Genomic DNA, 20,660 nt, shown 5'->3' on the forward strand with positions numbered 1-20,660 from the left:
TTGTTTTCATGTCATTTTGTTTGCCTTAATGTGTCACTATGGAAGCCTGTTTATGCCTCACTGTACAAAATAAACCAGATAATTGTCAGTATTTTTTTTTTTGCATTATTTTAATAATTTAATAATATTTTAAATTGTTATTTTGTCAGGAATTTAGTTCTTCAACTTCAACTTATTTTATTTCAGTTAGTTCCCAAAGCAACATTTCTAAAAAAAAATAAAGGCTCTAAGGTTTTTTTTATGAACAAAAATGAGTTTTGATAGTTTTAGTTAATGATAACAACACTGGTTATTGTAAGATAAAGTGTAAATCAAGAAATAGTCACATTATGAGATGCAATTACAAGAAATAATTACTGTCACAACTATCTTATTTTTTAAACAAAAGGTGAAAATGGGCTTCCATAGTCATGAAAAAATTGGTGCAGTTATTAAGTCATTGTGTCATTAAGCTTTGTTTTATTAGACCATTTGTATCTTTTTGATGTGATTTGCTTGAGTCAGCGATTCAATGGTTATTTTCAAGTTATTTTAATTTTAATTTAGCGCTGGTTGTTGAATTATAGATCTTATGAATTAAATGAAGGAGATTACTCAGTGAGTGACTAACCCATGGCTTGTCTTGCCTTTGGCAGGATGCAAACCCTGTTCCACTCTGTCTAGGATGTGTGCCACGAGTCATTGCTGGGGTCACAGAGGGGGCTTTAACACATGCTATTAGGCCACATGCTTCTCTGTAATCTCAATATACTACAGCTCACCGAGCACAAAACACTTCATCAGATGTGCCTATATCTCTTGTTCGCTCCATTAGAATAAACTGAAAAGCCTCTGTAGGATGTGGGGGTGAGACTGGCAATGCTGTTGGTTTCCTTGAGTCTTTTAACTATTTGGGTTAGATCATTCCTGTTCTGACATTCATATTGGGGGTTTCTCAGACAGCAGAGCCTGCCAAATAACTCTTGCCAGAGTTTCGTCCTGGAGGCATGTATGCTATATAAATGTGTGTATGTGCGTGTATGCATATGTATCAGATCTATTATGAAAAAAGGCTCTTTTACCTTGACAGCAGAGTGGTGAAAGATCGAGCAGTTTTCTGTAATTGTGCTTATGGGATTTCAGGCGGCCAAAAAAGTTTTGGCTCTTTGAAAGAGTTTGAACGAGAAATAAAAGGATGATAGGGTCCCTGGGCTGACAGTGACCTCTGTGGCAGATTTTTTCTGGCTTAAGCCCATCTTCTCTCCAGGCCTCAGACTGTCTCTCTTTCTAACCACCTGGACTCTGTTATGACGGGTATGATGGTCAAGATGAAGGACATTTTTTAGACTAGTTCACTGCATCTTTCTAGTTTTTTTGTGTACTCTCAATCTTTGTCTCATCACATACAGTACGTCTGGATTAACTAGTTAAAAGTAGCAATGCTACTAATATCTGTATTTTTGATTAGTGTTCTTATAACTCAATGGTTTTCAATACAAGGAAGCTTTCCTGTAACAAGCTGCTTTATCCATAGCAGTGTAGCTACTCACTAAATTGCTTTTTTGTCATATTTTTATAGCAATGCAAGCATGTTTTTTATTGTTATAACTTTATAAAATAATATCATATTTAGTTCAATGCTTAGTTTTACCTCAGTTATATATTTTTTTGGTGTTTTTAGCTTTATTGATGGTATTTAGTTTAAATGTTCAAATGTTGTTAAATGCATTGATTTGTTGAATCCAGGAGGTTTTCAATGATTTAAACTAATAACCCAAAAAAAAAATATATATATATATATATATATATATATATATTTATAGTTGTATACAGTAACAGTTATATTATTTAAAGAGCAAGCAAGGAATAAAGAAAAATAAGAACACTAAAAGAACACATTGTTAATCGTATGCCTAATATGTCAAAAAGCAGCTCCGTTAATGTTTCTTGCTGGTCACATTGAGTTATGAATTACATGAATCATGTAAATTATAGCCTATGCTGCATTTTCAATTCAAATCGGTGAAATTGACACACAAAAAAGTCGAACTGTCAGTTGTTCACCCTTTTTTAAATGTAAAACGTTTTTAGATGTTTAGCTAAAAATGTTTAACAACTGTAACAGTAAAGCCCACATTCTTTGCTTTGATTTGATTTCATAATCTAAATTTACGAGTAGCTTGTAGTTTAAAAAAGCTACAATTTTTAAAGTAGCTTCCCCAACAATGATTTATAGTACACTAAGTTTCAGCCCTTCTTGACTGAGTGACATGAAGCAGAGACATGTGTTATCTTCCCTTGGGGCAGATGAAGTACTTTGAACTCATCCAGCATATGGTTTGTGTCCAGATATTTGATAATGATCGCATTAGTGTGTTGAAATAATTTCACACTTTATCCAATTCTCATTTTTCCATCTGTTTAGTAGTTCATTTCACACTTTGAACTGACAGATAATACAGTTTGTACTATCTGATTAATCAAACAACAAACCACAAGAGCAGAATGCTGGAATATCATTGTTCCAGATTCAATGTGTTCAGTTGAGCGAAGAGAGAAAGGTATATGGCATGCTTCAACCACCAATCTTGTTCCTGAAATTGCTATTTATTTTTTTTGCTCACTGTATAATAAAGGGTCTTGCTACCCAGACCACCCTAGGCGTGTGAATTATAGGGCCATGGCTGCTCATTTGCATAATTACGCCAAGATCAACTATAAGTAGATGGTATCTGCAGGGAAGGGTTTGTCACTGACCTCCAGACTGTGTGTGTGCTTTTATTCAAAGAGCGTAGAGGAAAGTCTGGAGAGAATGTCAGGTTTATGAAAGCAGGATTTGACAGATGTACTAGTGCAGAGAAAACAGAGCTGCCAGAGCATACAGCTAAAGCCAGATGAGTTAACATCTGCCATCAGACCTCAGTGGTTTGTATATTAGCCCTGTCCTCCATCTTGGGGTTCGGTCACCCTGTCAAGTGAACCGATTGACCAGCAAGAGTCTTTTTCTTTCTGCTTTGGAGGTTTGTATGGTGATGTGTAGGTGTGATGCGCTGATGCCGCATTCATCTGTAAGAGGGCCAATGGCTCCAGGGAATGCTTGTGTCAACTGCAAATGTAGGCCAGCTGAAAACCTCCACGTATGCACAGCCCACGCCTGCAGTACACACTCACAACTGTGTATTTTAGCGTTTAAGGGTGTCCCTGCAAAATCTGAATAAATAGGCTTCTATGAAAAGTCTGTTTTTGTTTGGAAGGCCAGTGGCACTTCCTAAATGTCACAGTAATGTCAAAAGGATTATTCAGTGAAGTTCCTTAATAAGCAGTTTTTCTTTTCACAGATAACACAACACAGCTAAAAGTGTGCAACTAAATCAGTAGAGAGCTGGGACGGGACGGGTCAGCCAATTGGAGGAGAGAGATGTGGACGCAGGGGCGGTGGGCGGCACTGGCGGTGTTGTCAATAATCTTGCTGCTGTCAAAGGAAGCGGCTCCAATTGAAGTCCCACTGGACCGTAAGTCATCAACATATATATATATATATATATGACATATTTTGTTGATCCTGGAACAACATTCCTGTTTGAAAATCCCTACCCTATCCCTACCCCTAAATCTAACCCCACCCATAACGCATCCCTAAAGTCAGAGGTAAATAATAATGCAGAAAAACATCTGATTGTTGATTGGAATGTTGTTCCAGGATCAACAAAGTTGTTCATGATCACGTTCATCATATAAGGACAGAGAATCACATGCAGTCCCATCCCCCATCATATACGAACACGCACTCATATTTAGACCTCCACAGTGTGCCACTTTAACTCGCAACATAAATTATATACTCTGCACTAAGTGTGTATTTGATGAGGTTTTCTAACCTCTCTTTGAGGCTTAATGGGGTTATTGTTCTGCCATTATGCATTAAATAAATAATTAAATAATAGACGTGACATCCATTTACCAACTTTGCCATTTATTTTTATGCAAGAAACAAGCTTTCATAACCCGGCTAATCCAATATCATTGGGATGTTTTCTCAGATAAAAATAGCACTACACTAAATTATAATGGTGGTTCTTAACTGGTTTTGCTTTAGGATCCAGATTTTACAGTGGACAATGCTGTGCCACAATAATTGATTGCACAAAATATTATCTCAGTGGTGTCATGCTCTCTTAGCAGTTCCACTTAAGACTGATTAGTCAGCTAAGCAAATTTGAAAATATGTAGTTTTGCACATTTATAGCGTCCTGCGAGACACTGGTCTATATCATGGTCATACCATTTATGAAACATAATAAATGAGTAAAATCCATTATATCCGCACTGCATCTGCAACAAAGAAACCAATAAATCCACTCCGCCTTCTGTTGTCTGTTCTACCCCTCAATTTTTTTCAGTTTCCTTCTAATAATAGCAGTCCAGGTTTGTCTTTATCTCTTATGAAAAATGATTTGAAAGCTCATACAGAGCGAGACAACCCCAGCGGCGCTCAGTGCTCACCAGCTTCAACAATAGAGGGAGCTTCAGTCTGACCAGGGGCTGTCAGCACCTCCCCAGCTCCCCTTCTCCGCCTGTATTCCCAAAGCGCCATCATTCGCTTTCCTTTCTCTTTTTCTCATTTGGCCTTTTTTCTCATTCCGTCTTTGGCAACTACTCCCCCCCCTCTATCTCTAGCTTTCACTACAGGCTCTGGTCCCGTCTGTGTGAATCTCTATTGATCTGTGTAGATGGAGAAGATTGGAGCACTGATCCTGTCTCTGAGCACTTCATAATACCCCTCTGACCTCTCGACCTCTCTGAATGTATGCAGCAGCAGGGCTGCTGGGAAATGACAGGCATCTGATCTCGCTATTAGTGACTGTGTTGTGTCTTCATTTGTACGCTTATACTCCATAATGCACGCACCATAAGCTGGACTTGTAATAGTAGTTTGGATAGAGAAACAAACATATAAGTATATACAATACGATGAAATTGAGTTTATAATACCATATTAATGATTTGTATACTTTATGATGCTTAAAATACAAATACATTACTGTTCAAAAGTTTGGAGACAGTTGGATTATTTAATGTTTAAACTAAAACAGTAATATTGTGAAATATGATTCGTTTAAAATGACTGTTTTCTATTTTAATATATTTTATTTTTGGCAAAGCTGAATTTTCAGCATCATTACTCCAGTCTTCAGTGTCACATGATCCTTCAGAAATAATTCTAATATGCTGATTTGATGCTTAAGAAACATTTCTTATTATTATCACTGTTGAAAAGAACACCATGTAACAATGTAACAGTCTTTACTGTCACTTTTAATTAATGTAATCCCCGCCCCCCAACCCCCCAACTTTTGAACAGCTCTGTATACTGTAGGTAGGAGGAGCACTTAAACATTTAACTGAACTTTGGCTTCTTAACTTTGGCTTAGTTTACCCAAAAGCCAGTCATACTGTGTGAGTAACTGTTTCATTTTAAGGTGGACTTTTTTTAAGACTTGTAGTTGTTTTGATATTAGTTCAAACAACCCCTTCAGAAGACCCCTGATCTAAAAGATGAATTGAACTTGAGATGTGACTTGAGATGCATCTCTCCATTATTGTTCCTTCACTCCTAACACTTCCCCCGAAATGTGATTTCTATTGACGAGGGTTGTCATCGTGTCCCAGCTGACCTTACACATGCGCTCACACACACTAACACATATGTTGCCCATGACGTCCCATCCCCCGTGACCTTGCTTATGTGCTATGATTGATGTCAGATGATGAATGGCGCAGAGCCAGAGACGCACCTGTCGCTATCCCATGAAAAGCACCACAGACACATGGATGCTTTCTGATACTATAACCTGAGGATGAAGGTCATATTCCTTTAATTAGCAAAGCACAATCGCAAAAGCAATTCTTGACTCTTCTGATAACATACATCATAGTGATTGTGGTTATTATCGAATGTGAGCGAACCCCCCGTAGGGGCTGTCGCTTTAACTGACTGACAAAGAAAGACAGAAGAAGATTAAATATGCTGCCATATGGGGAAGACAAATGCACTGATTATGATTTGCTAATGTGACAGTGATGTATTTTTGGTATGATGTTCTGTTTTTTCAGAATAGTCTTATTAATATGCCCTCTCTATTTGTATTTGCTATTTTCTCTCCGCTTCATTCATCTGGCGGCCCATTAACAGGTAGGTTCATTTGTTTGGTTGCTTTTTTTTTTGGTATTACAATGTTAAAGTAGACATAGTGTTGTGTGTATAATAACTAGTAATTCAGTTTGCAGTTTAGCAGAAATTAACTAAAATAAATGTTTGTCTTAGAACTGTATTAAATGTTTTAATTATTGTCTTCTCTACAGTCATTATTTAACATCTCCCATGTTTCCTCACTCTCTCTTTTAACTATTCCCACAAATAATGTTTTTCTCTCCGTCCGCCCCTTCTTGGAACTAACAGCAAAGATCCAGCAAGAGCGTAAGTGCTTCATTAACACGGATTAACTTGTTCATTTAATCAGCGACTGGTTTAATACAGCTTACAACAAAACTTATCTCATCAGAAATCTAAAGAACTGAATTATTGCGGTTGGACATTGCCCAATCTCTTTTTACAATTAGAGCAAATACAGTCCCCAAAAACCATTGAAAAGACCCTCAAACACAGTCTCAAGAGAGCTTGCATAAGTTCACTGTGCTACTCCCGATAAATTACAAAGTCTATCATTTATTAAAGCTGATTAATATTCTAATGTAAGCCCAAGAGCATGTCTGTTTGGCAGGCCATGTCTTTGAGAGGAAGGATTACTTCAGGGGTTTGTTAGCTGTGCCAGAATACCCACAGTTCTCAGCCAGCTAGAAGTAGAGCAAAGCAGTCAAGAATCTTGTGGCTAATCATGTATCACATTCAGTGAGTATAATACAGTGAACTCAGAGACTAATAGGTACAATTTGGTGTAATGCAATTGAGTGCAACAGTGCCCGCCCACTTTTTCACCGGCCTTTGTTTCACTCCAATCTATTGATTTAAATATGTTAATTATGTATATAAAAACAATATATTTAACGTTTATTGCAAAATATGCATATTCAGTATATACAGATATTTAAGTAGTTTGAGAGAGCGTAGGGAAACTGACAACACGACTGCATCCGAAATCACATACTTCCTTTCTATAAAGTTACTGTAAAAAAGTATTTGAAAAAAGAAGTATGTCGGAATTCACAGTATTCATAAAAGTAAACCCGGATGTCCTATTACTTCAAGCAAGATTATGAAGTGTGCATACAATGGACACTTTATTTCATGAGGCAAATTTTGATGTTAAACAACATTTTTTAACCCGGCTGATAGCTTCAACAAAAGCATATGTGCCTGCCATTAATTAACAATCTCGTAGCTAACAGTATGTCTTTAAAGGTTCATAGGTTATCGTTTAATAATCAATTCCGCTATGGAGAAAGTGAATGATTTTTTACTTCCGGAACCTGACTGTTGCACTCTATAGACCATTGACAAAATTTGTATTACATAATGGCCATGTAGCATAGTAGCTACTAGCTAAAGCGATATTGTGTCCACTGAATCCTACATCTTACAATCTTTCACAACTTTTTGTGAGGCCCATACTGATTCTACACCATTTTTAACACATTTTGTGTTTTTTGGGGGGTAAATTGTGGTAAACGAAGCTGGTACAATAATCTTATCAAATTAGCCCGAATATTTTGTAAACAAACACACAAGCGGCAGGGAATTTGAATGTTATGAAAGATGAATAAGCAATGTTTTTCTATCAAAACTTTATCTTTCTATACTAATTGTATCTATATTTTGTTACTAAGAGTGAATAGAACAACCTTTTGTTTAGTTTGTACTGTAGACAGCAGTGAGAAATGCAACGCTTGCATATGTATACATGACATTTAGTAACTTGAGTGTTCTTCCACAGTGCTGTTGAGATAAGACTCTCTCTCTTTGTCCCTCCCTCCACAGTGAAACAGCCCCCCACCATTGTGAAGCAGTCACTAAAGGACTACATTGTGGACCCCAGAGATAACATCATCATTGAATGCGAGGCCAAGGGGAACCCCGTGCCAACGTGAGAATGGATGAAACCTTTTTTTCTTTGTGCCGTCTCTTCCTCTCTATCTTTTTGTCTCCATCGCTCGCCACCTCTACATTTCCAGTTTGTCAGCAACCTCTTACTGTATACGTCCATTTCCAGCTTACATCATCCTGTCCTTCTCTCTCTCATTCTTTTACTTCTGTCGCCGTCTAATTAAACCCGACGGCCATTAGTCTCGGTATGACAAAGACCAGCACATTTTTGTGAGAGTGACACCCAATGTCCCAACCTGACAGTGGCGCTGCCAGTTTCGTCCACTCTCCCTCCCACTTGTACCCTTCTCATGCCATCAGATATGCAGGGGCGCTCACTCTGGCTCTTGTTACTTGTGCTTGTTTGTGAAAAGCAGGCCTGACCAGCTCAACACAGTGTGGCCATTCAGACGGCCTTTTTGTTTGGTGGTATGTTGGGCTTTATAAAACCTTCCACTCAGCCTGGTCTGCAAAACAATTGTGGTCTAATAATACGCTCAGTTTAGTGTTCACGCTCACAGAATAGTCAGTAGGTTAGTAAATGGCACCCAGTCAACTCCAGGCACGCAATCCTACCCTTTTTCAAAATCGCAATGAAACGGAAGATCTTTTTTTTTCATATTGTGACATACATCCAAGTTAAACGGATTATCGAAAAAGAATGTTGGGCGAAGACTTGGTTCTGTCCATTGGTTGTTGATTGGATGGATGCAGATCTGAATGCAAACTAGCAATTGTAAGAAAGAGCAAGTTTATGAGGACGAAATGAGAAGTCTGTCTTTTCACTGGAAGATCGAGTTATGACATTTTTATTAAAATTATAAATAAAGAATAAATAAACATATGCACCAATGAATTGCTCACATTAAGGGAAATAGAGTACATTTCCATTTCATGTCAACTTTGGTTTGGTATTCATGTTGTTGGTTTGATGTGTGTGTAAATCCCCTTATTAAAAAGCTCCAACAATGGACCTATTACATAAACATCGTCAAGTTGGCACAAATCCTGTTTGTGACTGGTCTGTGCAGGTTTCTGTGGCGGCGGAATGGGAAGTTCTTTAACGTGGGGAAGGACCCGCGGGTGACCATGCGGAGTCGTTCCGGAACTCTGGAGTTCAGGAGCAGTGGGAAACCAGAAGATTATGAAGGAGAGTACCAGTGCTTTGCCACCAACGACTTTGGCACAGCAATTTCCAACAAAATCCTGCTTCGAGTGTCAAGTGAGGGCTGGTTCACTGTAATGTCAAAGCACAACATGTACTGTACACAACATGCACTTAATGCAAACTGACTGTAAAGGGATTGTATATTTTGTCATCATTTATCTATCACCATCAAGTTGTTTCAAACCCATATGACTTTTGTTGTGGTACAATATACTTTATGTAAGTATACTTGACATAATATATGAGGTTGTATGTGGGATTGTGTATATTGTAGTTCTATAGTTCTACTTTTTTAAAGCATGCAAATGCATTTGTATTTAAAAATACAATAATAAAAGGTGAATGACATTTGTAGAACATTATGTGGAACACAAAATTAGAAGATTGTGTCATGTCATGGAAAATGTCCAGATAATGCAATATTTTAGGTAATCTGAAGTCATACAGCATTTGCTTATACCAATAATCTTCCCCTCAGGCTTAGCTCTCATATTTTATCTCAGTTTCAGTTTCAGTTGGTTACAAAACATACAGAAATCAGTGTCATTTAAAAGGGTAAACTTTGTTCCTTATCTACCCCTAAAAGGTTAGAGTATGTTAGATTAGTAATATATAATAATATGTGACCCAGGACCACAAAACATGGGTCAATTTCTTGTTTCTTGTTAGGATAGGACCATATTTGGCTGAGATACAACTATTTGAAAATCTGGCATCTGAGGGTGCAAAAAAATTTAAACATTGAGAAAATCGCCTTTAAAGTTGTTCATTTGTGTTCGCGATTGTTCTGCATTCACTCACAAAAATAAATGTTTTATATATTTACGGTAGGAAATGTACAAAATATCTTAATGAAACATGATTTTTACTTAATATCCTAATGATTTTTGGCATAAAAGAAAAATCAATAATTTTGACCCATACAATGTATTGTTGGCTATTGCCACAAATATACCCGTGTGACTTGTGACTGGTTTTGTGATCCAGGGTCACATATAGTTATCTCTTTAAGGGTACAGTGGCAAGCTGTACAATTCTTGCAGATTTTTTCGGACAGTGTACGGACTACTTTTATGATTAATTTATGGTGCTCTATTATCATTTTTGGAGCTCGACATCATCCATCCCCTTGCATTGTAAGGAAAAAGCTAAAATTTCTCCCTTTGTGTTCCAAAAAAGCAAGTCATACAGGTTTGGAACAACATGAGGGTGACAATATTTTTGGGTGAACTATCCCTTTAAAAGTAATATGCACACCACTTGCAATAGAGTGATGTCATTGTGTTATATTCCCTGATCTGGTGAACTTGTCTCCATTGCTCAGAGTCTCCGCTGTGGCCGAAAGAGGTTCTGGATCCGGTAACTGTGCGTGAGGGGGTATCACTCGTCCTGCCCTGCAACCCTCCCCCTGGTCTCCCCCCTCCTGAAACCTTCTGGATGGACAGCTGTGAGTTTTGCTCATCGCGTCCTGTGATTGATTGTGTCTAATTTCTTAACCTTACCCCTCCTCTCCTTCACCTTCATGCGCTGTTTTACCTCTTCCTCAAACCTTCCTCTTACTTTCTGTCTCTCTCAGTCTCTCAGTCTGTGTCCTCTGCATAGCAGTGTCCGTTACTGCATTAGTGCTGAGCTGGTGCATGTATGCGAATCTGCACTACCTGATAAAAAAGCTGAGAGAGCAGAAACAAGCATGGCACTGAAGCATTTCAACAGACCTAGAATCAAGAAGCAGACAGACACATACGCTGCACTGCTTTGATCACACATCTTGACTGTTTGTCATCATTAGTACAGTGAGAAATGAAATGAAATGAAATGAAATGTGTCAATGAGAAGTATTAATCATAAGGATCTTTTAGATAGAGTAACTTCTAGCTTGAATTTCCATCGTTGAGTATAGTCCTAAATTCGATAAAGAACTTTCTAGAACACTCCATTTTCGTTGGTCAAACTGATAACCTTGTCTCAAACTAACACTATTGGTTAAGCCAGTGTTTCTGTGTCATATTGAAGCCTATTTCTGCTATATAAAAAAACAAACATGTTTTGGTAAATCACAATTATGACATTAAAGTAGTTTTTTTTTTTTTAAATGTCACTTTTTATGTCACAATTTAAAGGTGCCCTAGAATTTGAAATTGAATTTATCTTGGCATAGTTAAATAACAAGAGTTCAGTACATGGACATGACATACAGTGAGTCTCAAACACCATTGTTTTCTCCTTCTTATTTAAATCTCGTTTTTGAAAAACACCCCTGAAAAATAGGCGAATCTCCACATAACACTGACTGTGACGCAACAGTCGGGATCATTAATATGTACGCCTCCAAACATTTGCATATGCCAGCCCATGTTCAATGCCAGGCGGAACTGGGCAGCCGAATCATCGTCCGAATCATTTTTCTTCGAGAGACATCATGGCTTGCAAACGAGCGAAGCATGGCAGTTGCTCAGTGTTTGGATGTACAAATGAACACAAAGGTATTTTTTTAGTTCCTTCATCCGAGCCTCTGAAGAACCAGTGGGTTATGTGAATGTCTGAAGTGTAATTGTTCAAGTTCAGACAGATAATCTTTCTCTCAAAGTCGTTCAATACTGTTTATGCATCAGTAAATCAAGCCAGTGACTAAACGATCAACTTCACGTCGTTTCTCTTAGGATGAAAATAATCTTACTTAAACTGTGATTAATATACAGATAGCGATCAAAGAACAATCCCTTTCCAGTCGCCCAAGCTGTCAATCACACAGCGCTAGTTTATCTGGACACTTGCCAAAACTCGTTATGAAATCAATGACGCTGTTACACTGCACAACAAAGCTCTTACTGTACGTACATCATGTTTGCATTAGTGAAATCATTAATGAGAGTGCAGAAACTGCGTTGAAATGATAAGATCTTCATTCACGTGATCAACAGGCTTACACTGAAGTCTCACAGCAGCCAATCACAGCAGTGGGCGTTTACACTGCAGTCTCACAGCAGCCAATCACAGCAGTGGGCGTTTACACTGAAGTCTCACAGCAGACACGCCCCTTCAAACAGAGCATTCAAATCAGAGGCTAAAATCAGGCTAGGAAAAATGCCTTTTATTTCTAAATTATAACAAATTTTGATCTAAAAAACATACTAACATTATAAGGGCACCCCAGGAAACATTCTAAAATAATAAAATAATCCATGCAAGGGCACCTTTAAACTTTTACCTCGTAATCATGACTTAGTATCTTATCATTTAAACTTTTTATGTTATAATTATGATTTTCCAAAGCATAAAATCTTTTTTTTCTTCCATAAATGATGGGCTCGAACAAACAAATAAATGTTTTGATAGTGCCACCATTTTTTGGTTAAATTAATGTATTCTGTACATATAATGTAGCTATCTTTGCATATTAAACTGGCATAAGATAAAGATTTTAAAAAGGATGAACAAATATTAAAATTGTGGCCATCATTAGTAAGTCGATAACCTATAAAAGATGATGACGTATAAACGATGATCGATAAAATTCTATATTTTGTATTAAAAATAAAACACTGAAACCTCAGTGTTTTAAGTACTACATAATGTACAGTATTAAAAATGTATATTTATTTTTCAGATTTGCTAAAGATTACATTTAACAGTAATTAAATATGTCATTGTTGTTAAATTATTAGTATTAATTATTAGATTAACTTTTGCAAAGGTAATCTAAATGTAAAAATAGGGGAAATGAGCATGCATAATTAAATATACAATTACAACTGATACAATACATTAGAAACATCCCTAATACCATCTGGTATCGATATACTGTGAATTACTTCACCTTTAAGATACTGTCTAACTTCTTTGCACATGAGATAATATCCATCACTAGAATGTCATGTGATCACTACACTCTTTGATCCACAAGGCCGGAGACATCATTATTAAATCCAGACTCAATGTTGATTAGTGCAGAACGTCTTGTCTTCATCTCGTACTCCTTTCCCTTGAGTGTCACATTTGCTGAGCCTTGTGATGTTTCAGGCCAGAAGAAGATAATCATGCGTGTGATTCTCACGCTCATCTTGAGCATTATTTCTTCTGTTGCCTGTCGGCTATTGCACATCAAATGAAGTTGAACAAATGAGTCTGGATTCTCTTTTCTTTTTGTCTCTCTCCACAGCCATTATGCCTATACCACAGGACAAGAGGGTGTCAATGGGTCTGAATGGTGACTTGTTCTTCTCCAATGTTCTGGCTAAAGATGCCAACACTGACTACAGCTGCAACGCTCGCTTCGAGTTCACACACACCATTCAGCAGAAGAACCCCTACACCCTTAAAGTGCAAGCAAGTGAGTAGAGATTTCTGATGATTCAGGATTATGTGTTATCTTTTATTTGATGATGTTACTCTGAAAAGGTGCTGCTGTCTAAGGTGAATATTGTGGTCCATCTAGTGGTGAGGAGGTAGTATTGCAGTATCTTAATGGACATTTACCTTTGATGGTTGTCTTTGCGTTTTATTAGGATTGCCTTTATTTATTGCTATCACAGTTTCAGTGATGTTTGAGGGACTATACATCTTCCATTTGATTCAGTATTGTTCTGTTCTTCCGTTGCACTTAAGTGTATTTTTTTTTCTCTGTATTTGTATGTATGTTGATTAAACTGCAACTTTATTCGCAGAGGAACCTTATAATGACACCTTTCTCAACTCCACTGATCTGTATGGTGGTGAGTTCCACACACTGCTAGTCTGTTTTCTGTGTGCTTCTGTAAAAGAACACTAACAGAGTTAGCAATGCTGTTTCTAACCACATACAGCAGAGGAAATGCTGAGATAGTGTGTCTGTTATGTAATGCACAATTTAAAGAAAGATGTTCCACATTATATTTATTGACCCTGGAGTGTGCTTCTGTGCTCAGTGCTTATGTTACTTACAGTTTTGTTAATACATCAGTCTAAGCAGTTTTTGGGGTCAGCTATTCAGTCATATTTTGAAGGACCAGTATTCAAATTTATCTGGTAATTGCTTTCATTATCCTAATCACGTTGCTCATTATGGATATATGGATATGGAAGTAAGGAGATTAGGCAAGAGGTGCTCATTAATATTTCAGCAACAATAATCCAATGATAACCATGTGCAAAACTGCACATATGTATCCAAGGATATGGCCTAAGGGTGGCACTGAATATATGAAGAAAATGGGTAAATCGCAAACCCTGTCAAAAACAAGCCATAGATCCTATTTCACCCCAAAATCAAATGGAATATATCTGCATAATTCCCCCAAAATCTGGATTTTTATATATTTATTTTTTCACATTTATTCAGGAAATTGGGGGAATTTTTAAAGATATTTTTAAAATGTTTTTGCAGAATGATTTAATTTTTTTTTTTTATTATTAACTACCATGATGTATACATACTTAAATATTTTATAATCATAAATGTTTTTTTTAAATATTCATAATCTTTCAGTTTCATGAATGAATGTTCAAATTAAACATATATATATATATACATTTAGTATATTTAAAATGTATAATACAATCAATTTTATATAATATATAAAATATATTATATAAAATGTTTAAATACTTTTAGTTTATTTATGTTTTGGTTTAACTGATTGATTTTGGGGTTAATTATGACCCAGACTTGTTCTTGATAGGCTTTTTGAGAGTCACCCATATATGACGATGTTGTCAGGACCAGGGTTCACTGACAGACACAAGCTTTTTAAAGCTATCTTGGTTCTTGTCTCAAATGTATAGTCTCCACCAGGGCATTGTGGGGTCGCACTGACAGAGAACTGTCACCCGCTGTCACCACAGACACACGTGACCGTGGCGTGAAACATGTGTTCCTGGCAGCTTCATAGCCTAATCTCCCAGGCGTTGTCCTCCCACTTAATGACACCAACAAAGGCTGTTGTCACTCCCTCTTCAAGAGCACTGTTCGCAATGCTAATAGCTGAGAGCTAATCTTACTGCTAGATATACATTACAATAGAGACTAATACTGCCATGCTCATCAAGTCTTCCTCAGGGAGAAGATTGTCTGTGTCTTCTCATAACCAGGGTTTTATATCCACAACTAACCATCTGTCTGTCGTCACAGCTCTTGATTCTTTTTTCATGCTTATGTCATTTTTGCATAAAGATTTCAAATGATTTTACAGAAATAATGATGATACAACAACAACAACAGTGTATTATGATGCCTTTTTTATATTTGTTTGAAATAAAATATAACGTTCAAAAGTTTGGGGTCTTAAAAATTTTTATTCAGCAAGGATGCAATCAATTGATTGCTTGAATTCTTTAAAGTTTAAAAATAAAAATATCACTTATACATATATTTCCTGTATGCAAATGTAACATCTTCTTTATGTGAGAAACGGAAGTATTGGAACCATGTTTCCACCTTAGAGTAAAAACAAACAAACTTTCTCTCACAATTATCTTTACATTTTTTACTTTGAGGTGTGGAAACAGGCTCCTGTAGCTACCAACACATTACTGATGATTAATTAAAGCATTAATAAAAGAGTATATTGTTCGTTTGCAAATTGAATCTAACATTAATCCATAACAGCACAACATTATATTATAGCTTATAATAATTGTGTGTAGTTGCTCCTAACTCAAACCAGTGCCTCTTTCTGTGCATGTTAACAGTTTTCTCCTTCTTTTCCACAGCGCGAAATGTACCAGAAATCCAGCCTACCTTTCTGTCTCCAAAGGGCTTGTCCAGCTCCAAGATCGTGCTCCGAGGGGAACAGCTTCTTCTGGAGTGTATAGCAGCTGGAGTGTGAGTGTATACCAGTCTTATTTTAGTATTATTTATATACTTTTATAGTAGTTCATAATATTTAGAAGTAGCTTTTATTTAGAAGTACATTTCTATTTAGATGTAATTTTAACAATTCAAGTTTTATGTAGACCGCATATTCAGTTACCAAAAGCACAAAATAGTTCAGTGTTAGTATGTTCTTAGATTTGTCAGTTACAATTAAGTAACGCCCTGTTCTTTTTCATCTTCCCCTTTCCCAGCCCAACTCCTTCCATTAATTGGTTCAAAAGAGGAGGAGACTTGCCAGCAAAAAAAGTCAAGCTTGAGAACTTCAATAAAACTTTACGCATCCTCAATGTGTCCGAAGAAGACTCTGGCGGCTACATCTGCATGGCCAGCAACAAGATCGGCAGCATTCGCCATTCTGTTGAAGTCCAGGTCAAAGGTGGGCCTTAGAGAAACAGCAACTGATGCTTCTTGTTCATGCCAAGTTCATGTTTAAGTTTTACTGACTTCTTTGATTTCTTTATTGGCTTGAAAAGCTGCACCCTATTGGCTAGATAAGCCCACCAATCTGGTGCTTGCCCCTGATGAGAATGGACGGTTAGTGTGTCGTGCCAATGGGAACCCTAAACCCACCATCATATGGCTGGTGAATGGGGAACCTATTGAAAGTGAGTCAACTGTTTTTCCTGTTCTAACAGTTGGAATCATTGTCCACAAAGCAGTAATGCATACTTTTTCCTGCTCTTTGTGTAACAGGTTCACTACCAAACCCAAACCAGCAAGTTCTTGGGGATACCATCATGTTCCATTCGGTCCAGATAGGAGGCAGCGCAGTGTACCAGTGTAACGCCTCCAATGAGCACGGTTACCTACTGGCCAATGCTTTTGTCAGCATCCTGGGTAAAAACAATGGAGTTAATCGTTCAAAATGTTCAGAGAGGGCATATAATGCACTGATTGTGAGATGGTAGTGTTGTTTTCTTCCCAGACATGGCACCGCGAATGCTAGGCCCAAAGAATCAGCTGATCAAAGTCATTGAAAACAACAGAACCTTCCTTGACTGCCCTTTCTTTGGCTCACCGTTCCCTTTACTGCGCTGGTGAGCTTACGTTTGATTGTCTGAACAGATACTGTTCAAAAGTTTGGGTTCGGTAAGATTTTTTAATGATTTTAAAAAGATATTTTTTTAAAAAAATACAGTAAAACATGAAAATTGTAAAATATTATTACAAAAATATTATCACACACTGTTTTCTATTTTTATATATATTTAAAATGTAATTTATTCCTGGAATATTCCGTATCATTACTCCAGTCTTCAGTGTCACATAATCCTTCAGAAATCATTCTAATATGCTGATTTGGTGCTCAAGAAACATTTCTGAATATTATCAATGTTAAAAACTGTTGTGCTGCTTAAGTGCTGCTCTGTCTCTTCAGAAAATGTGGACTAAACCGCTCGATTCATATGGATTAGTTTTACGATCTACTTTTTGAAGCGTCAAAGTGGTAGTTGCGTAGACTGTCAATGGAGAGACTGCAAACTTTTGAACAGTTGTGAATTAGAATAAAAAATCTAAGATATATATGTGTGTTCAGGTTTAAGAATGGCCTAGGCAGTGGGCTGGATGGTGGTCAGTACAAGCTGTACCCAAACGGTACTTTGGAGATCAATCAAGCCCGGCCAGAAGACCAAGGCACCTACACCTGTGTCGCCAGCAACATCCTGGGCAAGATGGAGAATCAGGTGCGCCTGGAGGTTAAAGGTGAGATCAGAAGCATTAATCATTAAGTCAGACTTGTACATTCGCACACTAATTGTGACTTTTTAATCAAGAAAATTTACATTACTGCCCATTTGTGAATTTATTCTGTGTTGTGCTTCATTTCAGAGCCCACAAGGATAGTGCGGGCACCCGAGCATGTCACAGAACCCAGAGGGAGCACGGTTCGCTTTGACTGTCGAGTTAAACGTGATTCTTCCCTTCCTGTTACGGTCACATGGCTGAAAGATGACAAACCTCTAAGCTTCAGCTGGATGTAATGTCACATAACTTTATACTTGTACAATATAATCATAATTAGACTGAACACTATTTTTCACTCTTATATACCAAATTCACTTTCAGCAGAAAGAAGACTCTTATGCTCACCAAGGCTTCATTTATTTATTTAATCAACAATCAATTCTAATTGAATTTTAATATATTTTAAAATGTAATTTATTCCTGTGATGGCAAAGCTGAATTTTCTGTACGTAACATCTAATTTGTCATCTAGTTCTGGCCGGTTGAGAAAGGATGAAGAGTCCTTGACTATTCAGAATGTCAATCCAGAAGATGGAGGAACCTACACATGCACTGCCAAAACTGAGATAGATGAGGACTCTGCCTCAGCTCGCCTTACAGTTATAGGTACACACACACTTTCACACACACACCTTACAATAAATGTAGGTCTTCTTTTATGCACTTTTCTCATGTTCCTAATGGCTAGTAACTTACTTCTTAATAGATACTAAGCAGAAATGGGCATGTGGAACAGTCACAGTTTTTTTTTATTTTGTAACTTATAGATCTGTCCCTCTTAAAATAACTCCACGACATTTCCTGTTATGGAAAATAAAGCATGTTTTCTTAATAGTTTGCTTGAAGATTACCACTGTTGTGCCTCCTTCATTAGCTATAGTGTTTGACTGCATCCAAAATCGCATACTTCCCTACTATATAGTATAGTACTCATAAAAGTAAACCTGGATGACGTATTACTTCCGGCGAGATTCAGAAGTGTGCATACGATGGACACTTTACTATCCCATGAGGCCACGGGAGAGGATTTGTGAATGGAGGTGAAGCGACGCAACTGATGCTTGTAGGTCACGTGATAATGACAACATGGCAAATGTAGTGTGTCCGGATTACATTCACACTACACACATTGATACTACATAGAACATACTTTTTTAGAGGGCGTGAAGTAATTACTTATTTTAAATATTTACCTATTCAAGAGAGTATGCGATTTCGGAGGCAGCCATCGTTTCTCATTATATTTATCTACTAATAGTCACACTAACCCTTGACCTCTGACCTTTGACCTTTACCTCATAGAGGATGACATCTCTTCTGCCTCAAATCGTAGTGCCTCTGCAGGTAACATATCAAAGACAGTTATTTATAATGTCCTATTAAAGCCTCTAACAATCACCCTTTTTTGCTTTACTTAGAATAATTAGTGGTTGTGTAAGTTAACATGGTTAATTAGTATACTGTTCTCTTCCAGGTCGACCTGACCCCCCTCAGGATCTTGAGCTCTCGGACCCTTCAGCACGTAGTGTCAGACTCACCTGGGTGCCTGGGAATGAAAACAACAGTCCTGTTACACGTAAGTTCAGAGTTCAGATCAAGTCTCATGTCTTTAAAGGCTTTTAAAGTCAAATAAGTGAACTTAGTCAACACTTCTTTCACTGCTTTTAATAGTGCTCTTGTGTTTACTTACCTCTTGTTTTAAAAACACAAATCAGGTTAAATTACGTAAATATGACGTATTAAAATAAGCATTTACAATGTGTGCTGTTGTGGTGTTTCCATTGCAAACCACTCTGAGTGAATGATTCAAGATTTGCTCATTGTTGCCAACTGTTTTCAAGGGAAAGTAACTGAATCCTGCTCGAAAAGGCAAAAAATTTCACTAGATGAATGCATCCAATTAGCATATTTGTGATGTCATTGTGTCCATTCTGCCTAATCCTGCTGCGTCTGTGTTCTTTGCCAGTAGATCACGCGAAGAACTTTCCACTCCCATCTGTGCTTTTTTTAAATTGCACTCTCACACTAATTTGCCCTGTTTAGTAAATCTGGCCCATAGTTGCTAAGTTGGCAACACTGCTCATAATACCAAGAAAAAACCCACAGTAATCACCATGGCACCATCTAGTGGTATAGAGATTCAAATAAATATGTTTCTTTTTGAGATTGGCTCTCAGCTTTAAGTATATGAGTTTTACCTGAATCAAAATATTATTTCATCTTTAATATAATTACTGTTTTTAAAAATGAATAGTCTACCATTCAAATACTCAGACTTGAGTTTCCCACTCTGAATAGGACTGATATCTCTACCTCTGCCTTTTTAATGACTAACAGCAGGAATTTAAACTATCAAACTGTTTCCTTACTACAGATTTCCTCGTCCAGTTTGAAGAGGACAGGTGGGAGCCGGGCAAGTGGCAGAACCTGTCTATATATGATGGCAACCTAAACTCAGTTAACCTGCAGCTGTCACCCTTTGTCAACTACCAGTTCAGAGTGATTGCGATCAACGCTGTGGGCCAGAGTCAACCCAGCCACCCTTCTGCACGCTATCAGACCAGCGGAGCCCGTAAGTGATCACTTATATCGCCCTGATAGAAATGTTTGCTTTTTTTATGTACCCATAGAAGTTTTAGCTGGTTCGTATTATTATAAAAATTATAAGTTGAGACATTTACTGACATATAATGATTTGTTTTAGCTCCTGATGTTATCCCTGGTGGTCTTAAAGGCTGGGGAAACAAGAAGAACAACATGGAGATCACATGGGAGGTAAATGGACTGGGTTTATTGTAATACCTTGAAAAAGCAGA

General features: G+C 37.3%; 1 protein-coding gene across 11 annotated transcripts in view; it reads left to right on the forward strand.

Annotated features, from left to right (window-relative positions):
* The window catches only part of nfasca (neurofascin homolog (chicken) a), an 83,522-nt gene that overhangs the window by 35,663 nt on the left and 27,199 nt on the right, over window positions 1-20,660 (forward strand). For 4 of the 11 annotated variants that reach the window (XM_084395687.1, XM_084395691.1, XM_084395686.1 and 1 more), the window contains exons 3-20: window positions 3,318-3,491; window positions 6,440-6,457; window positions 7,976-8,081; window positions 9,112-9,302; window positions 10,573-10,695; window positions 13,408-13,578; window positions 15,936-16,047; window positions 16,290-16,474; window positions 16,572-16,703; window positions 16,792-16,935; window positions 17,024-17,135; window positions 17,636-17,802; window positions 17,929-18,076; window positions 18,317-18,450; window positions 19,147-19,188; window positions 19,319-19,420; window positions 20,219-20,416; window positions 20,549-20,619. In XM_084395687.1, the coding sequence (XP_084251813.1) occupies window positions 3,398-3,491; window positions 6,440-6,457; window positions 7,976-8,081; window positions 9,112-9,302; window positions 10,573-10,695; window positions 13,408-13,578; window positions 15,936-16,047; window positions 16,290-16,474; window positions 16,572-16,703; window positions 16,792-16,935; window positions 17,024-17,135; window positions 17,636-17,802; window positions 17,929-18,076; window positions 18,317-18,450; window positions 19,147-19,188; window positions 19,319-19,420; window positions 20,219-20,416; window positions 20,549-20,619 (2,250 nt within the window). In that variant the 5' untranslated portion in view covers window positions 3,318-3,397. Of the gene's footprint in view, window positions 1-3,317; window positions 3,492-6,439; window positions 6,458-7,975; window positions 8,082-9,111; window positions 9,303-10,572; window positions 10,696-13,407; window positions 13,579-13,912; window positions 13,961-15,935; window positions 16,048-16,289; window positions 16,475-16,571; window positions 16,704-16,791; window positions 16,936-17,023; window positions 17,136-17,635; window positions 17,803-17,928; window positions 18,077-18,316; window positions 18,451-19,146; window positions 19,189-19,318; window positions 19,421-20,218; window positions 20,417-20,548; window positions 20,620-20,660 lie in introns of all 11 variants that reach the window. The other 7 variants (XM_084395684.1, XM_084395681.1, XM_084395683.1 and 4 more) reach the window with 3 other exon arrangements.

Source organism: Rutilus rutilus, assembly GCF_951802725.1.
Source record: "Rutilus rutilus genome assembly, chromosome: 22".
Lineage (NCBI taxonomy): Eukaryota > Metazoa > Chordata > Actinopteri > Cypriniformes > Leuciscidae > Rutilus > Rutilus rutilus.